This window comes from Rhinoraja longicauda, chromosome 15 (genome assembly GCF_053455715.1).
Source record: "Rhinoraja longicauda isolate Sanriku21f chromosome 15, sRhiLon1.1, whole genome shotgun sequence".
Taxonomy (NCBI): domain Eukaryota; kingdom Metazoa; phylum Chordata; class Chondrichthyes; order Rajiformes; family Arhynchobatidae; genus Rhinoraja; species Rhinoraja longicauda.
In genome coordinates this window covers 1,086,806-1,111,695 of record NC_135967.1, presented here as the reverse complement: position 1 = coordinate 1,111,695, position 24,890 = coordinate 1,086,806, and the positions used below count along the sequence as shown (strand labels likewise).

At 46.0% G+C, this 24,890-nt stretch overlaps 1 protein-coding gene across 1 annotated transcript in view; it reads right to left on the bottom strand.

The window, feature by feature from the left end:
• Positions 1-24,890, bottom strand: part of eda (ectodysplasin A) — a 235,016-nt gene that overhangs the window by 93,688 nt on the left and 116,438 nt on the right. Inside the window, exon 2 of the mRNA XM_078412098.1 lies at positions 6,861-6,972. Within this exon, the coding sequence (XP_078268224.1) occupies positions 6,861-6,972 (112 nt within the window). The remainder of the gene's footprint in view (positions 1-6,860; positions 6,973-24,890) is intronic.

The window sequence follows — 24,890 nt, the reverse complement described above, 5'->3', positions numbered from 1 at the left end:
CCACTGCCTTCTGTGGCAGAGAATTCCACAGATTTTCCTTATCTCAGTCCTAAAGTTTTTCCTCATCTCAGTCCTAAATGGCCTACCCCTTATTCTTAAACTGTGACCCCTGGTTCTAGACTCCCCCAACAAGGGGAACATTTTTCCTGCATCTGGCCTGCCCAATCCCTTAATAATTTTATATGTTTCTATAATATGACCATGGAACCAACGATAGATAGTTGGGTCCGATGGAAATATTGCCAATTCGCAATCCAGAAATAACCAAAAGATGTTGTTCACTTCAGCAACCCTGTCTTCACATCATCCACAAACAGCGAGGAAAAATATAACCAAATCTTGTTGAAATTCATTGCCTAATTGCCCAAATAATGCTTGACCTCTTGGTTGATGTACTGCAAAGTTATGGACAAACTGTCTCAACAGAAAACAGGAGCTCCAGTAGCCCTTGCTTTCCCTCTCTCTCCATCCCTTCCTCCATCCCAGTTTAGTTTAGAGATACAGCGCAGAAACAGGCCCTTTCAGCCCACTGGGTCGGCGCCGCCCAGCGATCCCCGCACATTAACACTATCCTATACCCACGAGGGACATTTACATTTACCAAGCCAATTAACCGACAAACCTGTTCGTCTTTGGAGTGTGGGAGGAAACCGAAGATCTCGGAGAAAACCCATGCAGGTCACCGGGAGAACATACAAACTCCGTACAGACAGCACCCGTAGTCGGGATTGAACCCGGGTCTCTGGTGCTGCATTCGCTGTAAGGCAGCAACTCTACCGTGACCGCCCTATGCAGCCGGAGACAGTAAGTTCTCCCACCAGTCTGACTGTCTCCGACTACATTCTATCTCTGTCCCGCCCACTCCCCTGACATCAGACTGAAGAAGGGTCTCGACCCAAAAGGTCACTCATTCCTTCTCTCCAGAGATGCTGCCTGACCCGCTGAGTTACTCCAGCATTTTGTGTCTACCTTTGATTTATATCAGCATCTGCAGTTCTTTCCTACACAAGAGCTACAGTTATAGTGACAAAATCTATCTGCAATGGACAGCACTGGGGTGTTGTATCACAATCCAAATATGTTATTGGTGAATGTGAGTGCAACGACACAGCTGGTCCAACCTGCTTCAACAGCAGTCTCAGCTGGACAATCAACCAGCTTATATCGCAAATGGAAAAAACATGCACTTTAATAAATTATCACATGATACCTGGGATGTCATCCCTCATCATTGCATTTGTCGGTTGAACAAATTCACTATTAGTTTAGTTTAGTTTAGAGATACAGCGCGGAAACAGGCCCTTCGACCCACCGGGTCCGTGCTGCCCAGCGATCCCCGCACATTAACACTATCCTATACTCACTAGGGACAATTAAAAAAAAACATTTACCAAGCCAATTAACCTACAAACCTGTGCGTCTTTGGAGTGTGGGAGGAAACCGAAGATCTCGGAGAAAACCCACGCAGGTCACGGGGAGAACGTACAAACTCCGTACAGACAGCACCCGTAGTCAGGATCGAACCCGGGTCTCTGGTGTGGCATTCGCTGTAAGGCAGCAACTCTACCGCTGCACCCATTTAATATATTGAACGGACTAATGACCAAAGGAACAGACTGCTGGGAATGAGCTGTAAATCTTTAAATAATGCAAGCAAAATGGGGGAACAAATTTGTCAACAAACCTCTGGTAAACAAGGGCACACAGGCAGTAATTGAATATTTTAATCACGCTAACTTTAACTGGGATCATGATCTGGATCACCCAGAATGACTGACAATTTATTTATTGTCTATTTCTTTGTTGTGTTGTTGCATTTAATGTGTCTGTACAGCTGGTCTGATCAGGCCGTATCTGACAATTAAACACTCTTGAATCTTGATCATAGATTTTGGATTCTTATGGAAAAGAACAAAAACAAAATCGTTTTCACGATTCACAGTCAGATTAATTACACATTTACTAGACTGACGAGTAATTTAGCAAAAGCCATCTGAAGAAAAAGTCTACTCTAAGATAAGTCAATCAGAGTAATGGTAGGCATGTCAGGAGGGTCAAAGAATTAATAAGTATATTCTGATAAAAAGAAAAACGTGGATCTGTCAAATGTAGAACTTGCTGACAGGGTGCATAGAAGACACTAAAAACCAAAGCTTTTCACTGTACCTCTTTACACATGACAATAAACTAAACTGAACTAAAAGTGAAGTCTGTATGATACACTGGGACTTGATAAAGCAGAAAGTATCGAAAAATATAGAAAATGTGAAATTTAAAGAGAGCACTGCAAAGGTGCAGCAAGATCACTAATGATTAAAATCAAAGAAAGTTTAGCATGTTTTGGAAGGGAAAACAAGGATCAAAAGAATTGTGTAGTGAGATGAAAGATGGAGCTAAGATTCCTCATGAATACTTTGCACTCAAAAGAAGGGAGAGATGCTAATGTCTCATTCAAGGAGGATAGAGAATATCAGATCAAATAAACTTAGTGAGAGAGAATGTAACAAGGGTGTGAGCTTCACAATGAAGAAAGAAAACGCAGGAGGAACAAACTGAAGGATTGAAAATAAACAACTGACTGTGCAAACCAAGAAAACTTCAAACACACCAAGCCACGGAAGGCGAGTGGACAGGGTGGAATATTTGATTATTTTTAGCAAGCTCCTGTCTGCAGAAAAACATGATAGGATATGGGAGCACGATGATTATCAGAGTGCGGGCAGCTGGAAAAACGGCAGTCTGCAGAACCTCATCTGTCTCCGAGGTGAATACTCTAAAGACCTGTATTTATTCACAAAGTGTTGGAGTAACTCAGCAGGTCAGGCAGCATCTCGGAGAGAGGGAATGGGTGACGTTTCGGGTCGAGACCCTTCTTCAGACTTCTTACACTCTAAAGACCTGACACTGGATATCTTGCTACAGAGTAACAGAGCACAGTCACACAGCATGGAAGAAGGCATTCTGGACCACTGAGTCCACGCTAATCATCAATCATCCTTTTCCATTAACCTTATACCAATACCATGGTGGCCTGGTGGCGCAGGGATAGAGTTGCCGGAGACCCGGGTTCGATCCCGACTACGGGTGCTGTCATAGAGTCATAGAGTCCTACAGCATAGAAAGAGGCCCTTCGGCCCATCGTGTCCGTGCCGCCCGTTACCAAACAGTCTAATTTTAATCCCATTTTCCCGCATTTGGACCGTAGCCCTGAATGTTGTAGCATTTCAAGTGCCCATCGAAATGCCTCTTAAACGTTGTGAGTGTTCCCGCCTCCACCACCACCCCAGGCAGTGAGTTCCAGACTCCAACCACCCTCTGGGTGAAAAAGTTCTTTCTCACAACCCCCCGAAACCTCCCTCCCCTTACCCTGTATCTATGTCCCCTCGTTGTTGAACCTTCCACCAATGGAAGAAGTTCCCCGCCATCTACCTTATCTATGCCCCTCATGATCTTGTACACCTCGATCATGTCCCCTCTCAGCCTTCTCTGCTCCAGGGAAAACTACCCCAGTCTGCTCAGTCTCTCCTCATAGCTGAGGCCCTTCATCCCTGGCAGCATCCTGGTGAATCTCCTCTGCACCCTCTCCAAAGCTATCACATCCTTTCTATAATGTGGTGACCAGAACTGTACACAATACTCCAGCTGTGGCCTCACCAGTGTTCTGTACAATTCCATCATTACCCCCCTACTTTTATATTCGATGCCCCGGCTAATGAAGGCCAGTAACCCATATGCCTTTTTGACCACCCTGTCCACCTGTCCTGCTGCCTTCAAGGACTTGTGTACCTGTACTCCAAGGTCCCTCTGTACCCCTGTCTTCCCTAGGGTCCTTCCATTCATGGTGTACTCCCTCTCCAAGTTATTTCTGCCAAAGTGCATCACCTCGCACTTTTCAGGATTAAATTCCATCTGCCACTGCTCTGCCCATCTGACCATCTCATCTATATCTTCCTGCAGCTTGCAGATCCCTTCCTCGCTATTCACCAGCCCCCCTACCTTTGTGTCATCTGCAAACTTGCTGATCATGCCCTGTACGTTGACATCCAGATCATTAATGTAGATTACAAACAGTAAGGGACCCAACACCGATCCCTGCGGCACCCCACACCAGCCTCCAGTCACAGAAGCACCCTTCTACCATCACCCTCTGCCTTCTGTCACTAAGCCAGTTTTTTATCCATTTTGCCAAGGTGCCCTGGATCCCATGGGCTCTTACCTTCTTGACTAGTCTCCTGTGTGGGACCTTGTCAAAAGCCTTACTGAAATCCATGTATACCACATCCACTGCACTACCCCCATCTACCTCCTTGGTCACCCCTTCAAAAAATTCAATCAAGTTAGTCAGACACGACCTTCCATTAACAAAGCCATGTTGACTATCCTTAATTAACCCTCGATCCTCCAAGTGAAGACTGATTCTGTCCCTCAGAATCTTTTCTAGCAGCTTCCCCACCACCGATGTCAGACTCACCGGCCTGTAGTTCCCAGGTTTATCCCTACTGCCCTTTTTAAATAATGGCACCACATTAGCTATCCTCCAGTCCTCCGGTACATCCCCTGTTGCAAGAGAGGCTCTGAAAATTTGTGCCAGAGCCCCCGCAATCTCCTCCCTTGCCTCTCTCAGCATCCTGGGATACATCTCGTCAGGGCCCGGAGACTTATCCACTTTTAAGCCTGCCAGAGCCTCCAGCACCGTCTCCCTGTCAATAGCAATATGCTCAAGAACATCACAACCCTCCTGCTCCATTTCTAAGTCTGCATCGCCCTCCTCCCTCGTAAAAACAGATGCAAAAAATTCATTTAAAACATCTCCTACATCCTCTGGCTCCACACACAACTTTCCACTATGGTCCCTGATGGGCTCCACTCTTTCCCTCGTTATCCTCTTACCCTTGATATACTTATAGAACACTTTGGGATTCTCTTTTATTTTGCCCGCTAGTGCTATCTCATGGCCCCTTTTTGCTCTCCTAATTTCTTTTTTAAGAACCGCCCTACACCTTCTGTATTCCTCTAATGATGTCTGTGCCTTAAGTTCTTTATGCCTTCCAAAAGCCCCCCTTTGTTTTTCGAATCAATCTTACTATATCATTCGACATAGCGGTAGCGGTGGCGCAGCGGTAGAGTTGCTGCTTTACAGCGAATGCAGCGCCGGAGACTCAGGTTCGATCCTGACTACGGGTGCTGCACTGCAAGGAGTTTGTACGTTCTCCCCGTGACCTGCGTGGGTTTTCTCCGAGATCTTCGGTTTCCTCCCACACTCCAAAGACGTACAGGTATGTAGGTTAATTAGCTGGGTAAATGTAAAAAAAAAAAATTGTCCTTAGTGGGTGTAGGATAGTGTTAATGTGCGGGGATCGGTGGGCGGCACGGACTTGGAGGGCCGAAAAAGGCCTGTTTCCGGCTGTATATATATGATATGATATGATATGACATCCAAAGTTCTTTGGACTTGTTTGTCCCACCCTTAAACTTTAGGGGAACATGCTTCCTCTGTACTTTTTCAATTATTCCTTTGAATGACTCCCACTGTTCTGATGCGGTCCTCCCCACGAGAAGCTGATCCCAGTCCACCAGGGCCAACTTCTGCCTTATCAGATTAAAATCGGCCTTGCCCCAATTTAGAAATTTTCCTCTTTCCTCTGGTCCCTCTTTATCCTTTTCAATTACCACCTTAAATATCACTGAATTGTAATTGTCCCTAGTGAGTATAGGATAGTGTTAATGTGCGGGGATCACTGGTCGGTGCGGACTCGGTGGGCCGAAGGGCCTGTTACCGCGCTCTATCTCCAAACTAAACTAATCTAAACATTCCCAATGTATTCTCGCCACATTCCCATAAATACCTGCCAGATTCCACCACACACGTACACCCGGGGGAAAGTTACAGCGCTCAGTTCACCCATGAGCATGCCCTTGGGAAGTGCACCAGAGGAAACCATGTAAATTCAACACAGCACTGAAGGTCAGGATTGACCCCGGACTGCTGGCGTTGTGAGTAGGGGTTGCCAACTTTCTCACTCCCAAATAAGGGACAAGGTGATGTCACTGCCCCGCGTCCCACGTGACCTCACCCAGCCAGCGGCCAGGTGCTCTCGCTCCACCAACGGCGGCCGCCTGGGCCGGAAGGCGGGTTACTATGCAACCTACGTTAGGCGGCGCCTGGACCTCTGGCCCTACACTGTGCAGAACGACAGCGGCCCCCGGGCCTACAGTGTCCAGGCCTACAGCGTCCGGGCCTACAGTGTCCAGGCCTACAGCGTCCGGGCCTACAGTGTCTGTGCCTACAGCGCCCCTCCGGGCCTAATATGGGACTATGGCGGGCCCGTAAGGGGCAAGCCAATGTAGCCCAAAATACGGGATGTTGCGGCTAATACGGGACAGTTGGCAACCCCAGCAGTGAGGCAGCAGCTCTACCAGCTGCACCACCGTACCATCCAACACCCTTACTGCCCTCTGAGAGAATACTTTGTCTTCCTTTTGTTGTGGGAACTGTGGTCCATGAAGTGCTTGAACTCCTGAACCCCTGGAAAAGTTATTAGCCGTAGAATTCCTCGCTAAAATACATCCATCCAACATATCCTTCAATATTGTTCATTCTTGCACTGAATTAAAAGATCCGTGATGCTGCCAGTCAGTTGAAAGGGATGCTTCGAAAATTCTATGAGTGATGGATCCCAATTAAATAATGAGAGCAACTTTACTTGTGCATTATAACTTTTACACTTAGGAAGTTTAATAACGACCCTTTGGAAGAATTATAAAATGTAGCTGGCTGTTATCGTCAGTGCTTTCCCTTAAAACTAGGACTGTACCTGTCCCCATGCTCTCACCTCCATCCCCTTTGACTACTTATTCACCTCTTGCTCCTGGCTCTCTGATTTGGCTTCGCTTCATCCGATGAACCACCTTGACTTGATTTTCATTGCGCAGTGCCTGATCTTCTGTAGTTAGATAATTTAACAGGTGTGCCTGGTGAGACAAAAATAAAAGCAATATAATCAGTTCAATGTTGAAAACCTACCTTGCAAATACTCCACAAACACCACAGTGTGATTGCTTTACTGAACACCACCCTACCATGCCACTAGGGGTGCCAACTTCCTCACTCCCAAATAAGGGACAAGATGGCGCCCCACGTGACCTCACCCACCCAGCGGCCACGTGCTCCCGCTCCACCAATGGCGGCCGGCCGGACATGGATGTGGGTTGTTACGCAACTTCCGTTAGGCAGCGACCGGGCCTACACTGTCCGGGCCTACAGCGGCACGCGGGCTACAGAGTCCGGGCCTACAGTGTCCGGGCCTACAGTGACCGGGCCTACAGTGTCCGGGCCTACAGTGACCGGGCATACAGTGACCAGGCATACAGTGACCGGGCATACAGTGACCGGGCATACAGTGACCGGGCAAACAGTGCCTGGGCCTACAGCGCCCCATGGGTCTATTACGGGACAGGGGCGGTCCCATACGGGACAAACCAATGTAGCCCAAAATACGGGATGTCCCGGCTAATGCAGGACAGTGGGCAACCCTTCATGCCACACTGTCAGTGGTGCTGCTTTACAATTCGAAGCATCCAAGTTAGACCCTGATCTTGGGTGCTGCCCGTGTGGAGTTTGCACGTTCTTTCCGTGACTGCGTGGGTTTCTCAGGAAGCTCCCTTCTGCATATGAAAGGCATGCTGGCAGGTTAATTGGCTACTGTAAACTACCTCTTAGAGTGTGTTAATCGCAAAAGTAATCCAAGGAATCATAGAGTCGTATAGCGTGGAAACAGGCCCTTCAGCCCAACTTGCCCACACCAACCAATATGTCCCATCTACACTAGTCCCACCTGCCTGCGTTTACCCCATACCCCTCTAAACCTGTCCTATCCATGTACCTGTCAAAATGTTCCTAAAACTTTGCAATAATTCCAGCCCCAACTACCTCCTCCGGGAGCTCGTTCCATACACCCACCACCCTTTGTGTGAAAATGTTACCCCTCAGGTTCGTACTAAATCTTTCCCCGCTCACCTTAAACCGACGTTCTCTGGTTCTCGATTCCCCTACTGTTGGCAAGAGTCTCTGATCTATTCCTCTCGTGATTTTGTACACCTCTATAAGATCGCCCCTCATCCTCCTGCACTCCAAGGAATAGAATCCCAGCCTGCTCAACCTCAAACCTGTAGCTCAGACCCTGGAGTTGTCAGCTTGTGTGAGAGAGAATAAATTGCAGGGGCGCTGAGAAACAGGGAGAATGGGAATGGGAATGGTGCGGGTGGGTATTTGCCTTGGAGATGAATGACTCCTTTTCTGCCCCATTTTGAGAATATAAACAATTAATACTAAAGTAATCAGGCAGCATCTGCAGAGAGAGGACGAGAGTGACCATACATCAGAAATGAGAGATGCAAGATTCTAAAATGCCGAGAAGGGGAAAGGGGAATAAAGGAGGAAAATATCTGAGATATGGCAAAAGAGATTAAATAACAGCCGGTGAGAGTAGAGAGTAGAAGTGGAGAGTAAATATGAGGGTGACTGGAAGATGGTGGTGATCCGAACAGACTCGTCAGAAACTGAAGACGGAAGCTGGAAGCGGGTTGAATGAAAAATGCAATGGTATTGGTTTGTCCTCAATGGTGTGGCAAATGTGCACGGAATAGTGAAAGTCTAATCTATTGGAATAATCAGATCGAGTAACATGGTGGAGGATGGTGCAGGAAAGAATCATTACACCCGTCCCTTTTCAAGCCAACTGGGCCAACTGTCTATCTATTGTCCACTGTCTATTGTCTGTCTACTGCCTATTGTCAGTCTATTGTCAGTCTACTGTCTACTGTTTATTGTCTATTGTCTGTCTACTGTCTATTGTCTGTCTACTGTCTATTGTCTGTCTACTGTCTACTGTCTGTCTACTGTCTGTCTATCGTCTAATGTCTACTGTCTGTCTACTGTCTACTGTCTGTCTACTGTCTGTCTATCGTCTAATGTCTACTGTCTGTCTACTGTCTGTCTATTGTCTAGTGTCTACTGTATGTTTAGTGTTTAGTGTCTATTATCTATTGTCTGTCTACTGTCTGTCTACTGTCTGTCTATCGTCTAATGTCTACTGTCTGTCTACTGTCTGTCTATTGTCTATTGTCTATTGTCTGCTGTCTATTGTACATTGTCTATTGTCTGTCTACTGTCTACTGTCTGTCTACTGTCTACTGTCTATTGTCTGTCTACTGTCTGATGTCTATCTATTGTCTATCTATTGTCTACTGTCTACTTTCTCCTGTCTATTGTCTGTCTACAGTCTATTGTCTATTGTCTACTGTCCACTGTCGATTGTCTGTCTACTGTCTATTGTCTACTGTCTACCTATTGTTTGTCTACTGTCTGCTGTCTGCTGTCTGCTGTCTGCTGTCTACTGTCTATTGTCTGTTGTCTATTGAAGTATCATGTCAAGGAACCTTTCTGCTGAAAAGTGCAGTAGGTCAAGGTGAGACGGACAAAATGAATGAGGTTTTAAAAAAGGACAGAGTTCTGACACTACAAGAATCCTCCCTCTCGAGAAAAGAAACAGATTTAATGGAGAAACAAGGAACTGCAGATGCTGGTTCGCAAGAAAATACACAAAGTGCTGGAGTAACTCAGCGAGTCAGGCAGTTGCCTGACCTGTTGTGTTACTCCAGCACTTTTGTGGTTTAACCAGCATCTGCAGTTCCCAGGCTAGTCCCAGGCTAGTCCCAGGCTGGTCCCAGGCTGGTCCCAGGCTGGTCCCAGGCTAGTCCCAGGCTGGTCCCAGGCTAGTCCCAGGCTGGTCCCAGACTAGTCCCAGGCTGGTCCCAGGCTAGTCCCAGGCTAGTCCCAGGCTGGTCCCAGGCTGGGACCAGCCTGGGACCAGCCTGGGACTAGCCTGGGACTAGCCTGGGAACTGCAGATGCTGGTTAAACCACAAAAGTGCTGGAGTAACACAACAGGTCAGGCAACTGCCTGACTCGCTGAGTTACTCCAGCACTTTGTGTATTTTCTTGCGAACCAGCATCTGCAGTTCCTTGCAGTCCCAGGCTGGTCCCAGGCTGGTCCCAGACTAGTCCCAGGCTAGTCCCAGGCTGGTTCCAGACTAGTCCCAGGCTAGTCCCAGGCTAGTCCCAGACTAGTCCCAGGCTGGTCCCAGGCTAGTCCCAGGCTAGTCCCAGGCTGGTCCCAGGCTAGTCCCAGGCTAGTCCCAGGCTGGTCCCAGGCTAGTCCCAGGCTGATGCAGGCCTCCAGCCACCTCCTCCCTTAGACACCACGTCCTTCTCCTTGCCCGTCTTTTTGTCATTGGTTACAGAGGAGGTGCGAAGGGAAAACATTCCGATTTCATGTCAATGGAAGATAGGATTAATGGCAGAAACAGAGAAAAATCCCTGAAGTTTAGTTTAAGAAGAAAAAGGAAATAAAAGATGATGGATTAACAGCACTAATCAATTCAATTCATTGTCCTCATCAGAACAGGTCATGACATTACACACTTTCTGTTAACTTTGGTCTTTAACTTAGCTGAATGTTGGGAGTACATTGTTTTATTCACCATCATAATCATCCAAAATTCAGCGGAGAGAATCACATCTGACTGCTACTTGGTCTACAGCTTTGTGGTTTCTCCCTGATAACTCGAAACAGAACTACGCGCAAATGTTTGGTGGTTACCTACCGCCAGCTGGATTGGATTCAAGACTGATGTTGAATCTGCCAGTCGGTAGATTGAAACTTTATTTTGGCTCAGTGTACTGTGCCTGGCTGCAGATCCCACTGTTCCCAGCCTCCTGGAACAGCATCAGATTCAAAGAATTGTGCTGTGACATTTGTCAAAGGTGAAAGTCAGTCAGCAGTTGATGGCCCAAGATTATCATATCTTCACCTCCTCCAGACTCACTGTGTGTCAATACTGTAATGTCAGGAACTTATTAATAAACCTAATACCATCTGCAAACAACACAATATTCAGTCTGAAGGAGGGGCCCGACCCAAAACATCACCTCTTGGTGTTTAGCAGAGTTGCTGCCTGAATCCTAATCCAGTGCTTTGTGCCATTTTGTAAACCAACACCCACAGTTTCTTGTGTCTCCGTCTAATGCGTTATCCATTTTGGCCTATTTGGTTTGTCCCGTAAGGGACCGCCCTTGTCCTGTATTAGGTCGGGGGTGGTGGGAAGGGCGCTGTAGGCCCGGACAGTGTAGGGCCGGAGGCCCGGAGGCCACTTAACGGAGGTTGCATAGCGACCTGCCTCCCGGCCCGGGTGGCCGCCATTGGTGGAGCGGGAGCACGTGGCCGCTGGTTGGGTGAGGTCACGTGGGGCGCGGGGCGGTGAGGTCACCTTTTGTCCCTTATTTGGAAGTGAGTAAGTTGGCAACCCTAATGGTGATCCTATCTAATCCAACACAACTGGTATAGCTGCTGCCACACCAGGCCTGAGACCAGGGTTCGATCATGACCTCGGGTGCTGTCTGCACGGAGTTTGCACGTTCTCCTTGTGGTGCCTGGTATTCTCTAGGTACTCTGGATTCCTCCCACATCCTAAAAACCTGTGGGTTTACAGGTTAATTGGCCTCTATAAATCGTCCCGAATATGTAGGGAGTGGATGAGAACATGGGAAAACAGAACTAGCATGAACAGGTGATCAATAGTCAGCGTGGACACAGTGGGCCAGAGGGCCTGATTCCATGCCGTTTCTTTCAATTAGTTAAAACTATTTAGTTTTTTTGAGATCTCATCATCACTGGCAAGGTCAGCATTTATTACCCATCCCTCATTGCTCCTCGGGAAGGTAGGAGTGACAACTGAATGCTTCCTCCACCATTTTAAATGTCAACTACATTGCCAAGACTGGAATCACATTTGGGAGACCAAGATACAGATGGCAGCCTTACTCACCTGGTGGACGTAGGTGGAGATCTATTAGTTTCATGGGAGTCTGCAGAAGGGTCTCAACCCAAAACGTCACCCAATCCTTCTCCCCAGAGATGCTGCCCTGTCCCGCTGAGTTACTCCAGCATTTTTTGTCTTTCTTCCATGACAAAGACTTGATTTTTTTCAAAATTCAGAAAACCTAGCGTGGGTTTTCTCCGAGATCTTCGGTTTCCACCCACACTCCAAAGACGTGCAGGTTTGTAGGTTAATTGGCTTGGTAAATGTAAAAATTGTCCCTAGTGAGTGTAGTAGGATAGTGTTAATGTGTGGGGATCGCTGGTCGGCGCAGACCCGGTGGGCCGAAGGGCCCGTTTCTGCGCTGTAACTCTAAACTAAACTAACTAGATTCAAATTCTACAGATGCCAAGGTTGGGTTTGATCTAAAGCTTCTGGATTGTTCTGTCTATAATTAATTCCATAAATTGTTCTCAGTTCAGTTCCAGATGGCCATAAGAGACAGTACAGATGTTTAAAATAACTGGAAATCCAAAATCATAGACCACTTGTTTGAAAGGATACAATGTCATCTCACCTTACTAATCCTTCGACCCATCAGGCTAGTTGGTTCATGACTGTCACTTCACTTCAAGGACATTGTAGGATGGGCAATAAATGCCAATGTTGCCAGCAACGTATGCAAGTGAGGCACAAGCAAGTTTGTTCCCACAAGCTTTCTCAATACTTTGAAAAAAACAAGTTCTTTCTTTGGATGACAGTACGTTGACCAAAGAACATAGAATACAACAGTACAGGAACAGGCCCTTCGGCCCACTCTGTCTGTGCTGAACATGATGTCAAGATAAACTCATGGATTTGGATGGGATAGATCCAGAGAAGGTGATTCCTCTGGTGGACAGGATCAGAAGAAGGAACTGTGTGAAAGTCAACAATAAGTCTGATACGGAAATCAATAGCCATTTCTTCGGAAAGAGAGTGGTGCAAACAAAGTACTCAACACCACAAAGAGTAGAAATAAGGAACTGCAGATGCTGGTTTACCTCAAAAGGACACAAAGTACTGGAGTCACTCAGCATCTCTGAAGAACATGATCAGGTGATGTTTCAGGTTAGAGTCATAGAGTGGTACAGTTGGAAGCAGGCTGGAGGAGCCATGTGTGTTTGTGCTAGCTGTTAGCATATTATATTATTTTGTACCTTGCAGTATTATTTTGGATACTGAGGGTTGTCTTGAGATGAGTACATATATGGGCATAATGTACAGGGAGGAGCCAGAATTCAGGAGTATATCTGGAGATGCAGAGGTGGGAGGGTCAGACACAGGGAATATGGTGAGATATGGTTCTTACCAGACCCGCGACGAGAGTTGAATTCGTGGGGAGTTACAGACCTGTTTTGTACAAATACTTCAATAAATGACTAATTAAACTGAAACGTCTTGAAGATCTCTCTGTTGGGGCTCTGCGTGAAGATCGATCACGCCCATTCTCTGTTAAGTATGCAACGGCACATAAAGATTGTGATTTTGCACGCAATATGACAAAGGGCGGCACGGTGGCGCAGCGGTAGAGTTGCTGCTTTACAGCGAATGCAGCGCCGGAGACTCAGCTTCGATCCTGACTACGGGTGCTGCACTGTAAGGAGTTTGTACGTTCTCCCCGTGACCTGCGTGGGTTTTCTCCGAGATCTTCAGTTTCCTCCCACACTCCAAAGACGTACAGGTATGTAGGTTAATTGGCTGGGTAAATGTAAAAATTGTCCCTAGTGGGTGTAGGATAGTGTTAATGTACGGGGATCGCTGGGCGGCACGGACTTGGAGGGCCGAAAAGGCCTGTTTCCGGCTGTATATATATGATATGATATGATGATAAATGCCTTGAATACGCACTTGCTGGTTCTTGTGTATCCTCATCTGCTACTTCTCCCAGTACCACATCATTGATTACACACAGATACAATTAGCTGTCCAGATCGAATGTAAGAACATCAACCTGAAATGTAAACACCTTTGCTCTATATAATGTACTCTTCCCCACTATTTACAGCAGTTGTAGTGTTACTTCAGATCTGTAATGACTGTAGTTATTACAGTTTTCTAGTTTTGCTCTAAGGCCTTTAATAAGATTATTAAGGGGTTGGACACGTTAGAGGCAGGAAACATGTTGGGGGAGTCCAGAACCAGGGGCCACAGTTTAAGAATAAGGGGTAGGCCATTTAGAACGGAGATGAGGAAAAGCCTTTTCAGTCAGAGAGTTGTGAATCTGTGGAATTCTCTGCCTCAGAAGGCAGTGGAGGCCAGTTCTCTGAATGTATTTAAGAGAGAGCTAGATAGAGCTCTTAAGGATAGCGGAGTCAGGGGGTATGGGGAGAAGGCAGGAACGGTGTACTGATTGGGAATGATCAGCCATGATCACATTGAATGGCGGTGCAGGCTCGAAGGGCCGAATGGCCTACTCGTGCACCTATTGTCTATAACAATGATTATAATGCTACAATCTTTTCACTATGGTATTATAATAATCTTCATCAAGTTTTGTAATTTAGTTTAGTTTAGTTTAGAGATACAGCACGGAAACACGCCCTTTCTGCCCACTGTGTCCGCGCCGACCAGCGATCCCCGCACTTTAAGCGCTTTTCTTTTGAAGAACTTTGCAACTGAGCTGGCTCCAGTGTGGCAACCAATCTTTCAGGCTTCCATAGATACACACACTGTCCCACTGTTATGGAAACCTTCGCATATAAAACCATTACCCAAAATTCCATGTCCAAAAGAACATAAGGATTTTAGACCGATAGCCCTTACCTCAGTGATTATGAAATCTCTAGAAAGAATTCTGCTTTAATATCTTGTCAGTACAACAAAAGACAAACTTGACCTTACCAATTTGCGTATAAGCAGGGTTGTAGTACAGAAGACGCTGTTACCACTTTGATACATATCATCTATAAACATTTAGACAAACCTAACACCTATGCAAGAGCCCTCTTTCTAGATTTTCCGTCAGCTTTCAACACAATACCAGCAGACTTTTTGGTGTCAACAATGGTGCAGCAGGAATCTGATTCATACTTGATTCACTGGTATGTCACTTTCCTCACTAACAGAGTCCAGCTCATAAAGGTAAACAAAACACTTTCATCTGCCATCACAACCAATGTTGGGTTGTGTGAGTTCAGCTAAGCTTTTGTTTTTTCACATTGTCGACTGTCGTACAGATAAGCCAAATCAATGCATCCTAAAGTATTCTGATGATAGTTTTAATATCTCTGTTGAGTAAATCAGACACCCCTGAGCTACACCAACATGACGTAAACGAAGTGGTCGAGTGGAGTGATCATAACGCTCTTGAGATTAATGCAAAGAAAACGGAATAAATAGTATGTGGTTCACCATCTGACTCTCATGTAGTTCCTATTGTTATCCATAATGAAAAAATCAAGCAGGTGTGTTCATTTAAATATTTGGGTGTGAGGATTGACCATCTGCTATCCTGGAAAGACCACATTGAATCTGTCTGCAAAAGGACAAAACAAAGAATTTATTTTCTCCGCCGCCTTAGGTCCTTTGGGGCGAGTAGACAGATTCTTCTTTTGTTCCTTACTTCTGTGATTATGAGTGTTCTTCAGTATTGTAATACCACATGCCACAAATGTTTGTCCACCACTTTAAAGTCAAAACTGCTGCACCAAATGAAAATCTGCTCAAAGATCATCGGTCAGCCCCTTGAGAAACTCTATGAATCAGCCGATCACAATAACATGCTAAGGTTGGCCAACAACATTGTCTCTGACCCCGACCATGTCTTGAACAGTGAATACGAATTGTTACCATCAAATCAGAGGTACAGGGTACCAGGATTTAATAAGGTTAGACTGAAGCACTCTTTTGTGCTCCAGTCAATCCTGAAACTAAACATAGAACTTAATCCCAGATCAAATGTACCTTGAAGGGTCTTGAATGTGTTGTCATTTGTGATTGTAATGTTATGGTGAATATATGTATCCTTGTTTCTTGTCTTACATTCTTTGTCTTTGTTGATGTTGCAAGTGGAGCCGCTGAGATGCAAGAAAAAATTTAGACTTGATCTGACAATGAAGTATTATCGTATCGTATCGTATTAACACTATCCTACACACACGAGGGACAATTTTTACATTTACCAAGCCAATTAACCTATAAACCTACAAGCCATAAATCAGAGTGGATAAAGAATGCAGTTTGAAAATTGTCCACTTCATGCAGAGGAACCACATTTGGATGCAGCTGCTCATTCTACTGGAAAGCAAAATCAGTCTTTATGTGTTGGAAGGAACTGCAATAGACAATAGACAATAGGTGCAGGAGTAGGCCATCCGGCCCTTCGAGCCAGCACCGCCATTCAATGTGATCATGGCTGATCATTCTCAATCAGTACCCCGTTCCAGCCTTCTCCCCATACCCCCTGACTCCACTATCCTTAAGAGCTCTATCTAGCTCTCGAATGCATTCAGAGAATTGGCCTCCACTGCCTTCTGAGACAGAGAATTCCACAGATTTACAACTCTCTGACTGAAAAAGTTTTTCCTCATCTCCAAACTAAATGGCCTACCCATTATTCTTAAACTGTGGCCCCTGGTTTTGTGCTCCTCCAACTTTAGGAACATGTTTCCTGCCTCTAACGTGTCCAACCCCCTAATAATCTTATACATTTCGATAAGATCCCCTCTCATCCTTCCAAATTCCATTGTATACAAGCCTAGTTGCTCCAGTCTTTCAACTTGTGACAGCCCCGCCATTCCGGGAATTAACCTAGTAAACCTACGCTGCACGCCCTCAATAGCAAGAATATCCTTCCTCAAATTTGGAGACCAAAACTGCACACAGTACTCCAGGTGCGGTCTCACTAGGGCCCTGTACAACTGCAGAAGGGCCTCTTGGCTCCTATACTCAACTCCTCTTGTTATGAAGGCCAACATTCCATTGTCTTTCTTCACTGCCTGCTGTACCTGCTTGCTTCCTTTCAGTGACTGATGCACTAGGACACCCAGATCTCGTTGTACGTCCCCTTTTCCTAACTTGACACCATTCAAATAATCTGCCATCCTATTCTTACCACCAAAGTGGATAACCTCACACTTATCCACATTAAACTGCATCTGCCATGCATCCGCCCACTCACACAACCTGTCCAAGTCACCCTGCAACCTCACAGCATCTTCCTCACAGTCCACACTGCCACCCAGCTTTGTATCATCTGCAAATTTGCTGATGGTACTTTTAATCCCTTCATCCAAGTCATTGATGTATATTGTAAATAACTGCAGTCCCAGCACTGAGCCTTGCGGTACCCCACTGGTTACTGCCTGCCATTCTGAAAGGGACCCATTTATCCCCACTCTTTGCTTGCTGTCTGTCAACCAATTTTCTATCCATGTCAGTACCCTACCTCCAATACCATGTGCTCTAATTTTGCCCACCAATCTCCTATGTGGGACCTTGTCGAAGGCTTTCTGAAAGTCGAGGTACACCACATCCACCGGCTCTCCCATGTCTATTTTCCTAGTTACATCCTCAAAAAATTCCAGTAGATTAGTCAATCACGATTTCCCCTTCGTAAATCCATGCTGACTCGGAATGATCCTGTTACTACTATCCAAATGCTCCGCAATTTTGTCTTTTATAATTGACTCCAGCATCTTCCCCACCACTGATATAAGACTAACTGGTCTACAATTTCCCGTTTTCTCTCTCCCTCCTTTCTTAAAAAGTGGGATAACATTAGCTACCCTCCAATCCACAGGAACTGACCCTGAATCTATAGAACATCGGAAAATGATCACCAATGCGTCCACAATTTCTAGCACCACCTCCTTAAGTACTCTGGGATGCAGACCATCAGGCCCTGGGGATTTATCAGCCTTCAGTCCCATCAGTCTACCCAAAACTTTTTCCTGCCTAATGTGGATTTCCTTCAGTTCCTCCGTCACCCTAGGATCTCTGGCCACTAGAACATCTGGGAGATTGCTTGTATCTTCCTTAGTGAAGACAGATCCAAAGTACCGGTGATGGTTTACTCCAAAGACAGACACAAAATATTGGAGTAACTCAGCGGGCCATCTCTGGAGAGAAGGAATGGGTGACGTTTTGGGTCGAGACCCAAAACGTTATTTGAGAGAGAGGTTATTGTCCTGACGCCATGTTACTAAGCAGGCAGTGGAGGCCAATTCACTGGATGTTTTCAAGAGGGAGTTAGATATGGCTCATCGGGTGAATGAAATCAAGGGAAATGGGGAGAAAGCAGGAACGGGGTACTGATTGTGGATGATCAGCCATGATCATATTGAATGGCGGTGCTGGCTCGAAGGGCCGAATGGCCTACTCCTGCACCTATGTTTTTATGTTTCTATAAAGTACAAAGTTTGCAGCTTTATTCTGTGAACCAGGTAGGTCGGGTGGAACAAAGGGAGAAATGAACATACTATCTTTATTGGACTTTACTGGCACTAAACGTTATTCCCTTATCGGGTATCTGTGCACTGTGAGTGTAATCGTGTGTTGTCTTTCCGCTGGTTGGTTAGCACGCAACAAAGGCTTTTCACTGTACCTCGGTACATGTGACAATAAAATAAAACTGGAACTTATTTTTGGTGGATTCAAAATCAGACATAATTGTTAAATTGCTAATGGCCTAGATCGGGTTTAGGCATGCCAGGGGGAGAGATGGAGATTGGGGTTAGCTGTTAACAGCTAAAATCTCAGTCACAAACTCTGTCCCAGAGCATTTGACTTGCTCATCAATATGAAGTTTGAATGATTGTGATTTGCAAGCAAAATGGCAAATGCCTCGAATAGGCACTTGTTCTGATTCTTATGCATCATTTTGTGCTATCTCTTGCGCTGCCGATATCATTCACAATGCCTTGGACAATTCTTACAAATCAAGACAATAGTACTATTTCAGCGACAATAAATATCCTCTATTTGGTTAAATGCTTTTTGACAAGTGAAACAATCTTCCAGATAAGAAAAAAATATATTTTTTTAAAAGATATCAAGTAGAGAATCTAACAAACAAAAAACAATAAAATGGAACTGATGTTGAAGAATATTAGTGTGCAGGAAGGAACTGCAGATGCTGGTTTACACTGAAGATAGACACAGGATGCTGGAGTAACTCAACGGGACAGGCAGCATCTCTGGAGAGAAGGGATGGGTGACGATTTGGGTCGAGACCCTTTGAGAGTCAGGGGGAGATATACCCTTGTAAGACACAAGGGTAAGATATGGAGGGACACAGATATATGGAAGGGTGAGGTATGAAAACATGACATCAAAGAGGACAAAGCCCACCGGGTCCGCGCCGACCAGCGGAGGGAAGTTACAACGTAATGGCAGTGCAGCCAACAAAACCCATTCCATGAACATTGCTGGACTTTCCGCCAGACAGAAACTAATTAAAAGCTGAGACTAATAATCGCTGGTGAAAGCACTGAAAAGACTGGCAAAACCCCCCGTTGGCCAACATCGCAAAGCGGAATGGCTGTGGAGAGGAGCACTTGTGGAAGGCATGGTTCTGGCAGTATACTGGGAGAACATTGGTCAGTAGGGAGAATGAAACATAATAAAATAGGAATGTAATGCATGGTAACAAGACCAGCAACAATGTGTGGGGAGAAGAGGAGAGGGCAGCAGTGGTATAAATATGCCAAGATGAAAAAGCAAAATGCCGAAGAACTGAAGCTAGAAGCATGTATGAAACCACAAGAATGTGCCACGCGTTCATATTAAAATATCACCAGTCTAAATTGAAACATGGCTGATGTGGGCTTACGATGTACATTATGGTGACTGACAGCATCGCCACTGAAACTCACTCCTGTGAATTCAAAAACCTGCAGGGTATTATTGAAGTAATTCATAATTGAGGCATTTACGGATGGTAACCAGATGTAGATATAAATATTGCCATGCTGTAGTAGTTTATTGTTCTGATTCAGTCATTATGTCGGCTAATCAATTATTTCGTTACTGCACAACCCATAATTTGGCTTTCATCAGATGGATTTCATGATACAACCCAATACACATTGCTGCCCATTCTACATTAATGATTAATTGAAAGAAATTATAATGTTGGCAGTGTATTTCACTGCAGCAATCCAGGTCTATCCAACCTCTCCCTCTAATACCCGCTAATCCAGGCAGCATTCTGGTAAATCTCCTCTGCACAAATGATTGTTTTGCCAGTTACTCTCCTCTCTGCTGCACATTCAGTGTAAAATAACCTTAACTTGGTCTTGCCTCAGGTCTTTTGCTGCCAAAACCATCAGCAGTGTTTCATTACATCTCCACAGTAGACTATTCTCTCCTAAGCCTTTTGTCCACTACTGCACCCCATGAACTTGAAAACTGCTCTCTGTGTCACAACTCGAAGCGAGTGTGACTGTCCTCTCCACAGAGTCGGGCGCCTGTGCGTGACTTTGTTTAACGTGGGGAGACTGGTGCACAGACAGCCACCACACGGTCCTTGACAGATCTGGGTCAGGATCCAGTGGCGTGGAGTCCAAGACGACCGGGGACCCTTTCCTGCTGCAGCCTTCATCCATCCGCCTTCCCAGCCTTCCCAGACTAAAGTCAGCCATCATCATCCGCCTGTTCCACCGTTGAGTTCTTGGTTGGATTGCTCTTTGTCAGGGACCTCCCCCACGACCTTACCACCATGGGTGACCCTACCAGGAGCGTAGCTCCAGACGGCATCGCTCTCAGGATCTCAGGACCACACAAGCTTCTCCACCACGACAAGTGACAATCCACTTAATACATCACTCCTAAGAAAACTGATTTATATTTGCAAAACCTAAAGTGTTGGAGGTACTCAATGGGTCAGGCAGCATCTAATGAGGGAATAGACAGGCAACGTTTCAGATAGCGATCCTTCTTCAGTGGGTGTTTCAACAATGCACGCAAAATTAGCAAATGCCTGTTAAACTGGTAGACACTGCCACTGTCACCTGTCTGGGTCTGTAAAAGGGCAACATTTTAACATCTGCTGTTGCTTGAGTCGATTTATATTTGCTCCTGGTTCAGCAAACTCTCCATGTTGTAATCGTCACCCTGTTTTCAAATCTCTCATTGTTCTTGTTTCTCTGTACCACTGCAATAATCTCCAGCCCTGTAAACTCACTGCTCCTCTGTACCACTGCAATAATCTCCAGCCCTGTAAACTCACTGTTCCTCTGTACCACTGCAATAATCTCCAGCCCTGTAAACTCACTGCTCCTATAATTTTGGTCTCTGGATTAACCCTGAATATAAACACTCCATGATGAGTGTGCTGACATTTAACAAGAATGTGATCTCTGAATTCCTTTCTTAAACTACTCCTGATGCACCTCTGTTTCTCCCTCTTCTCCCCTCCACTATCAGGCATGATGTAAAGAAATGGGGAAACGGAAACCTCCAGATTCAGGGACAGTGTCTTCCCAGCTGTTTAGTTTAGTTTACTTTACTTTACTTTAGTTTAGAGAGATAGCGCGGAAACAGGCCCTTCGGCCCACCAGGTCCGCGCCGACCAGCGATCCCCGCACACTAACTCTATCCTACACACACTAGGGACAATTTTTACATTTACCCAGTCAATTAACCTACAAACCTGTACGTCTTTGGGGTGTGGGAGGAAACCGAAGATCCCAGAGAAAATCCATGCAAGTCACGGGGAGAACGTACAAACTCCGTACAGACGGCAGCCGTAGTCGGGATGGAACCCAGGTCTCCGGCGCTGCATTCGCTGTAAGGCAGCAACTCTACCGCTGCGCCACCGTGCCGCCCTTTATTATTGCTGTTATTGGCAATTGGACCATCCTACACCAACTAGAGAGCGGTACTTTATACCTCATTGGAGACTCTCGGACTATCTTTAATTGGACTTTACTAGACTTTATCTTGCATTAAAAGTGTTTCCTATTACCTATATCTGTACAATGTGGATGGCTTGATTGTAATTCTTTCTTTCTTCTAATGCAACAAAAAAGGCTTTTCACTGTAGGAAGGAACTGCAGGTGCTGGTTTAAACCGAAGATAGACACAAAATGCCGAAGTAACTCAGCGGGACAGGCAGCATTTCAGGATAGAAGGAATGGGTGACGCCTCGATCGGAAACGCCATCCATTCCTTCTCTCCAGAGATGCTGTCTGTCCCGCTGAGTGAATGGGGGGGGGGGGTGGAGGGGGAGCGAGGGGGCGAGGGGGAGGATGAGGGGGTGCTGGACCAATGCAGGAGAGGTTTGGGGCCAATGAGGGGGGGAGGGGGCTGCTAAGCCCACTTGCTGCCGCTAACTTTAATAAATGCGCTTCCCCCCCCCCCCCCCCCGCAAGGAGGACCGGTGCCCGCCCCCCGCGTGCCCGGCACCTGACCTTCCTCCCATGGTGCAGTGCAGCGGCGGAGGGTCCAACAAGATGCCCGTAGTCGTTGTTCGCCGCCGTTGCAGGAGAGGCTTCGGGTCAACGGCTCATTCTGGCTGCAGCGCTGCATGTACAGGGCTGAGGTAAGTGGCTCCATCTCCACTTCCCTGTCTCTCCTCGCCCGCCCGCCCACGGAGGCACTCCCGCCCAGCAACGGGCTTCGTCAGTTGGAGAGGGTTGCTGGGCTCGCAGGGTCGTCAGTTGGAGAGGGTTGCCCCAGGAGTCCAACAAGAGATTTGGACCCAACGGGTCCATTTGGTCTAGTGTATTTATAAAATCTTTTGTGATTGTCCTTAATGCTACATGCCAGAGCTATCTCCTGGCCCCTTTTTTGCCCTGCTGATGTCCTTTTTCAATATACTCTTTAGTTCCCTAAACTCCTCCAGGGATGCATTTAATCCCAGCTGCCCATGCATCCTTCTTGTTTTTGACTAACGTCGCCATTTCCCTCGTCAGCCAAGCTTCCTTACGTTTGCCTGCTTTGCCCTTCACTCCAACAGGGACGTACATATCCTGAGCTATCATCAGCACTTTTAAAAACATCCCACTTGGCCGATGTTCCTTTCCCCTCAAATAACCTGCTCCAGTCAACTTGGCCTTACTCCAGTTGAGCATTTTAACATGTGGACCCTCTCCATCCCGATCCATTCTTTACTCAGAGGGTTGTGGCTGTATGGAATGGGCTTCCGGTGGAAGTGGTGGAGGCTTGCTCGATTTTATTATTTAAGAGTAAATTGGATAGGTATATGGATAGGAGGGGATTGGAGGGTTATGGTCTGAGTGCAGGTAGATGAGACTAGGTCAGGGAGAATGGTCGGCGTGGACTGGTAGGGCCGGACAGGCCTGTTTCCATGCTGTAGTTGTTATATGTTATATGTTATATGTTATAACTATCTTAAACCTAATCGAACTGTGGTCACTGGTCCCAAAAGGTTCCTCCACACACACTTCATTAACTTGCCCGTCCCAATTTCCCAATACTAGATCCAGCGTTGTACTCTCACATGTGGAGGACAAGCATAATCTGTGCAGATACTCAAGTGCAGCTCTGAGAAAATGCTATGGTCTATTACAGGTGACAACTTCCTTTGAAACATTAAACTGAGATCTTATCAGCCCTTCAAGATTATTTAGAAACCCTGGATTTTCACATTAAAGTACAAATTGATAGACTTGAGTACATGCAATTTTGTGGATCATGAAGGTAGAAAGACTGCAAGACATTGCTTAAGGCATGTTTTCTAATAGTTAAAAGGAATGTTATTGTAACAGGATGAACATTTTTTGTTTGATTGCTCTTATAACAGAAACAGAAGTCTGGCAGTGAGTGGTTCAATGGGATGCAGATGTATCTTTAGATGTCAGGCGTACAACATCATGGGAGACAGCGAGTGAGAGCCAGCGAGAGAGAGAAAGAGAAAAAGAAAAGAGAGAATGAAAGAGAAAAAGAAAGAGAGAAAGAGAAAAAAGAAAGAGACAGGGAGGGAGGGAGAGAGAGATTGTTGTGAACTATTTGGATATTACTGGATTCACTTTGTTCTGGCTGTACATGGCTGTTGGTAGGCCAGACCCAGAGCCAAGTACTCAAGGCCCTGTCCTTCATTATTCCTGGGTTCGACCAGGGTTCAGCTTGTATTTTCTGTCGACATATGATGTCCCCAACACTGCCTGCATCCTTGTGTGAAGCTACCAGGTGATTTGCACCTGGGTAACAAAACCATGTGACACACTCTGAAAGAGTTGGTGTATTGGATGATGAAGGTAGGGTTACACAAATGAATCAAAAAGGGTTTTCTTTCCTATTTCTCCCTTATTTTCTCTCGCCCTCTCTCACACCAGAGAGGCATTATATTTTGCCACATGCCTTTTCATATGCATTGGAACCCATCAGTAGTTTAGTTTAGTTTACTTTAGAGATACAGTGCGGAAACAGGCCCTTCGGCCCACCGAGTTTGCACCGACCAGCGATCCCCGCACATTAACACTATCCTACACACACTAGGTTCAATTTATATTTATACAAAGCAAATTAACCTACAAGGATGAAACTGGAGCACCTGGAGAAACCCCACACAGGTCATGGGGAGAACATACAAACTCAATACAGACAGCACCCTTAGTCAGGATGGAACCCGGGTCTCTAGCGCTGAAAGGCAGTAGCTCTACCACAGCGCAACCATGCCGCCCATTGTAACTTGTGTATGTGATTGTTTTCTCCCCATATCCCTTGATTCCGTTAGCCCTTAGTGCCACTCCAAAAGCAACTGGCCTGTCCAAACCCTTAAGAATTTTACATGTTTCTATAAGATCCCCTCTCAAAGTTCTAAATTCCAGTGAATACAAGCCCAGTCGATCCATTCTTTCATCATATGTCAGTCTCACCATCCCAGGAATTAACCTGGTGAACCTACGCTGCACTCCCTCAATAGCAAGAATGTCCTTCCTCAAACTAGCAGACCAACACTGCACACAATACTCCAGGTGCAGTCTCACCAGTGCCCTGTATAACTGCAGTAGGATCTCCTTGCTCCTAAACTCAAATCCTCTCGCTATGAAGGCCAACATGCCATTA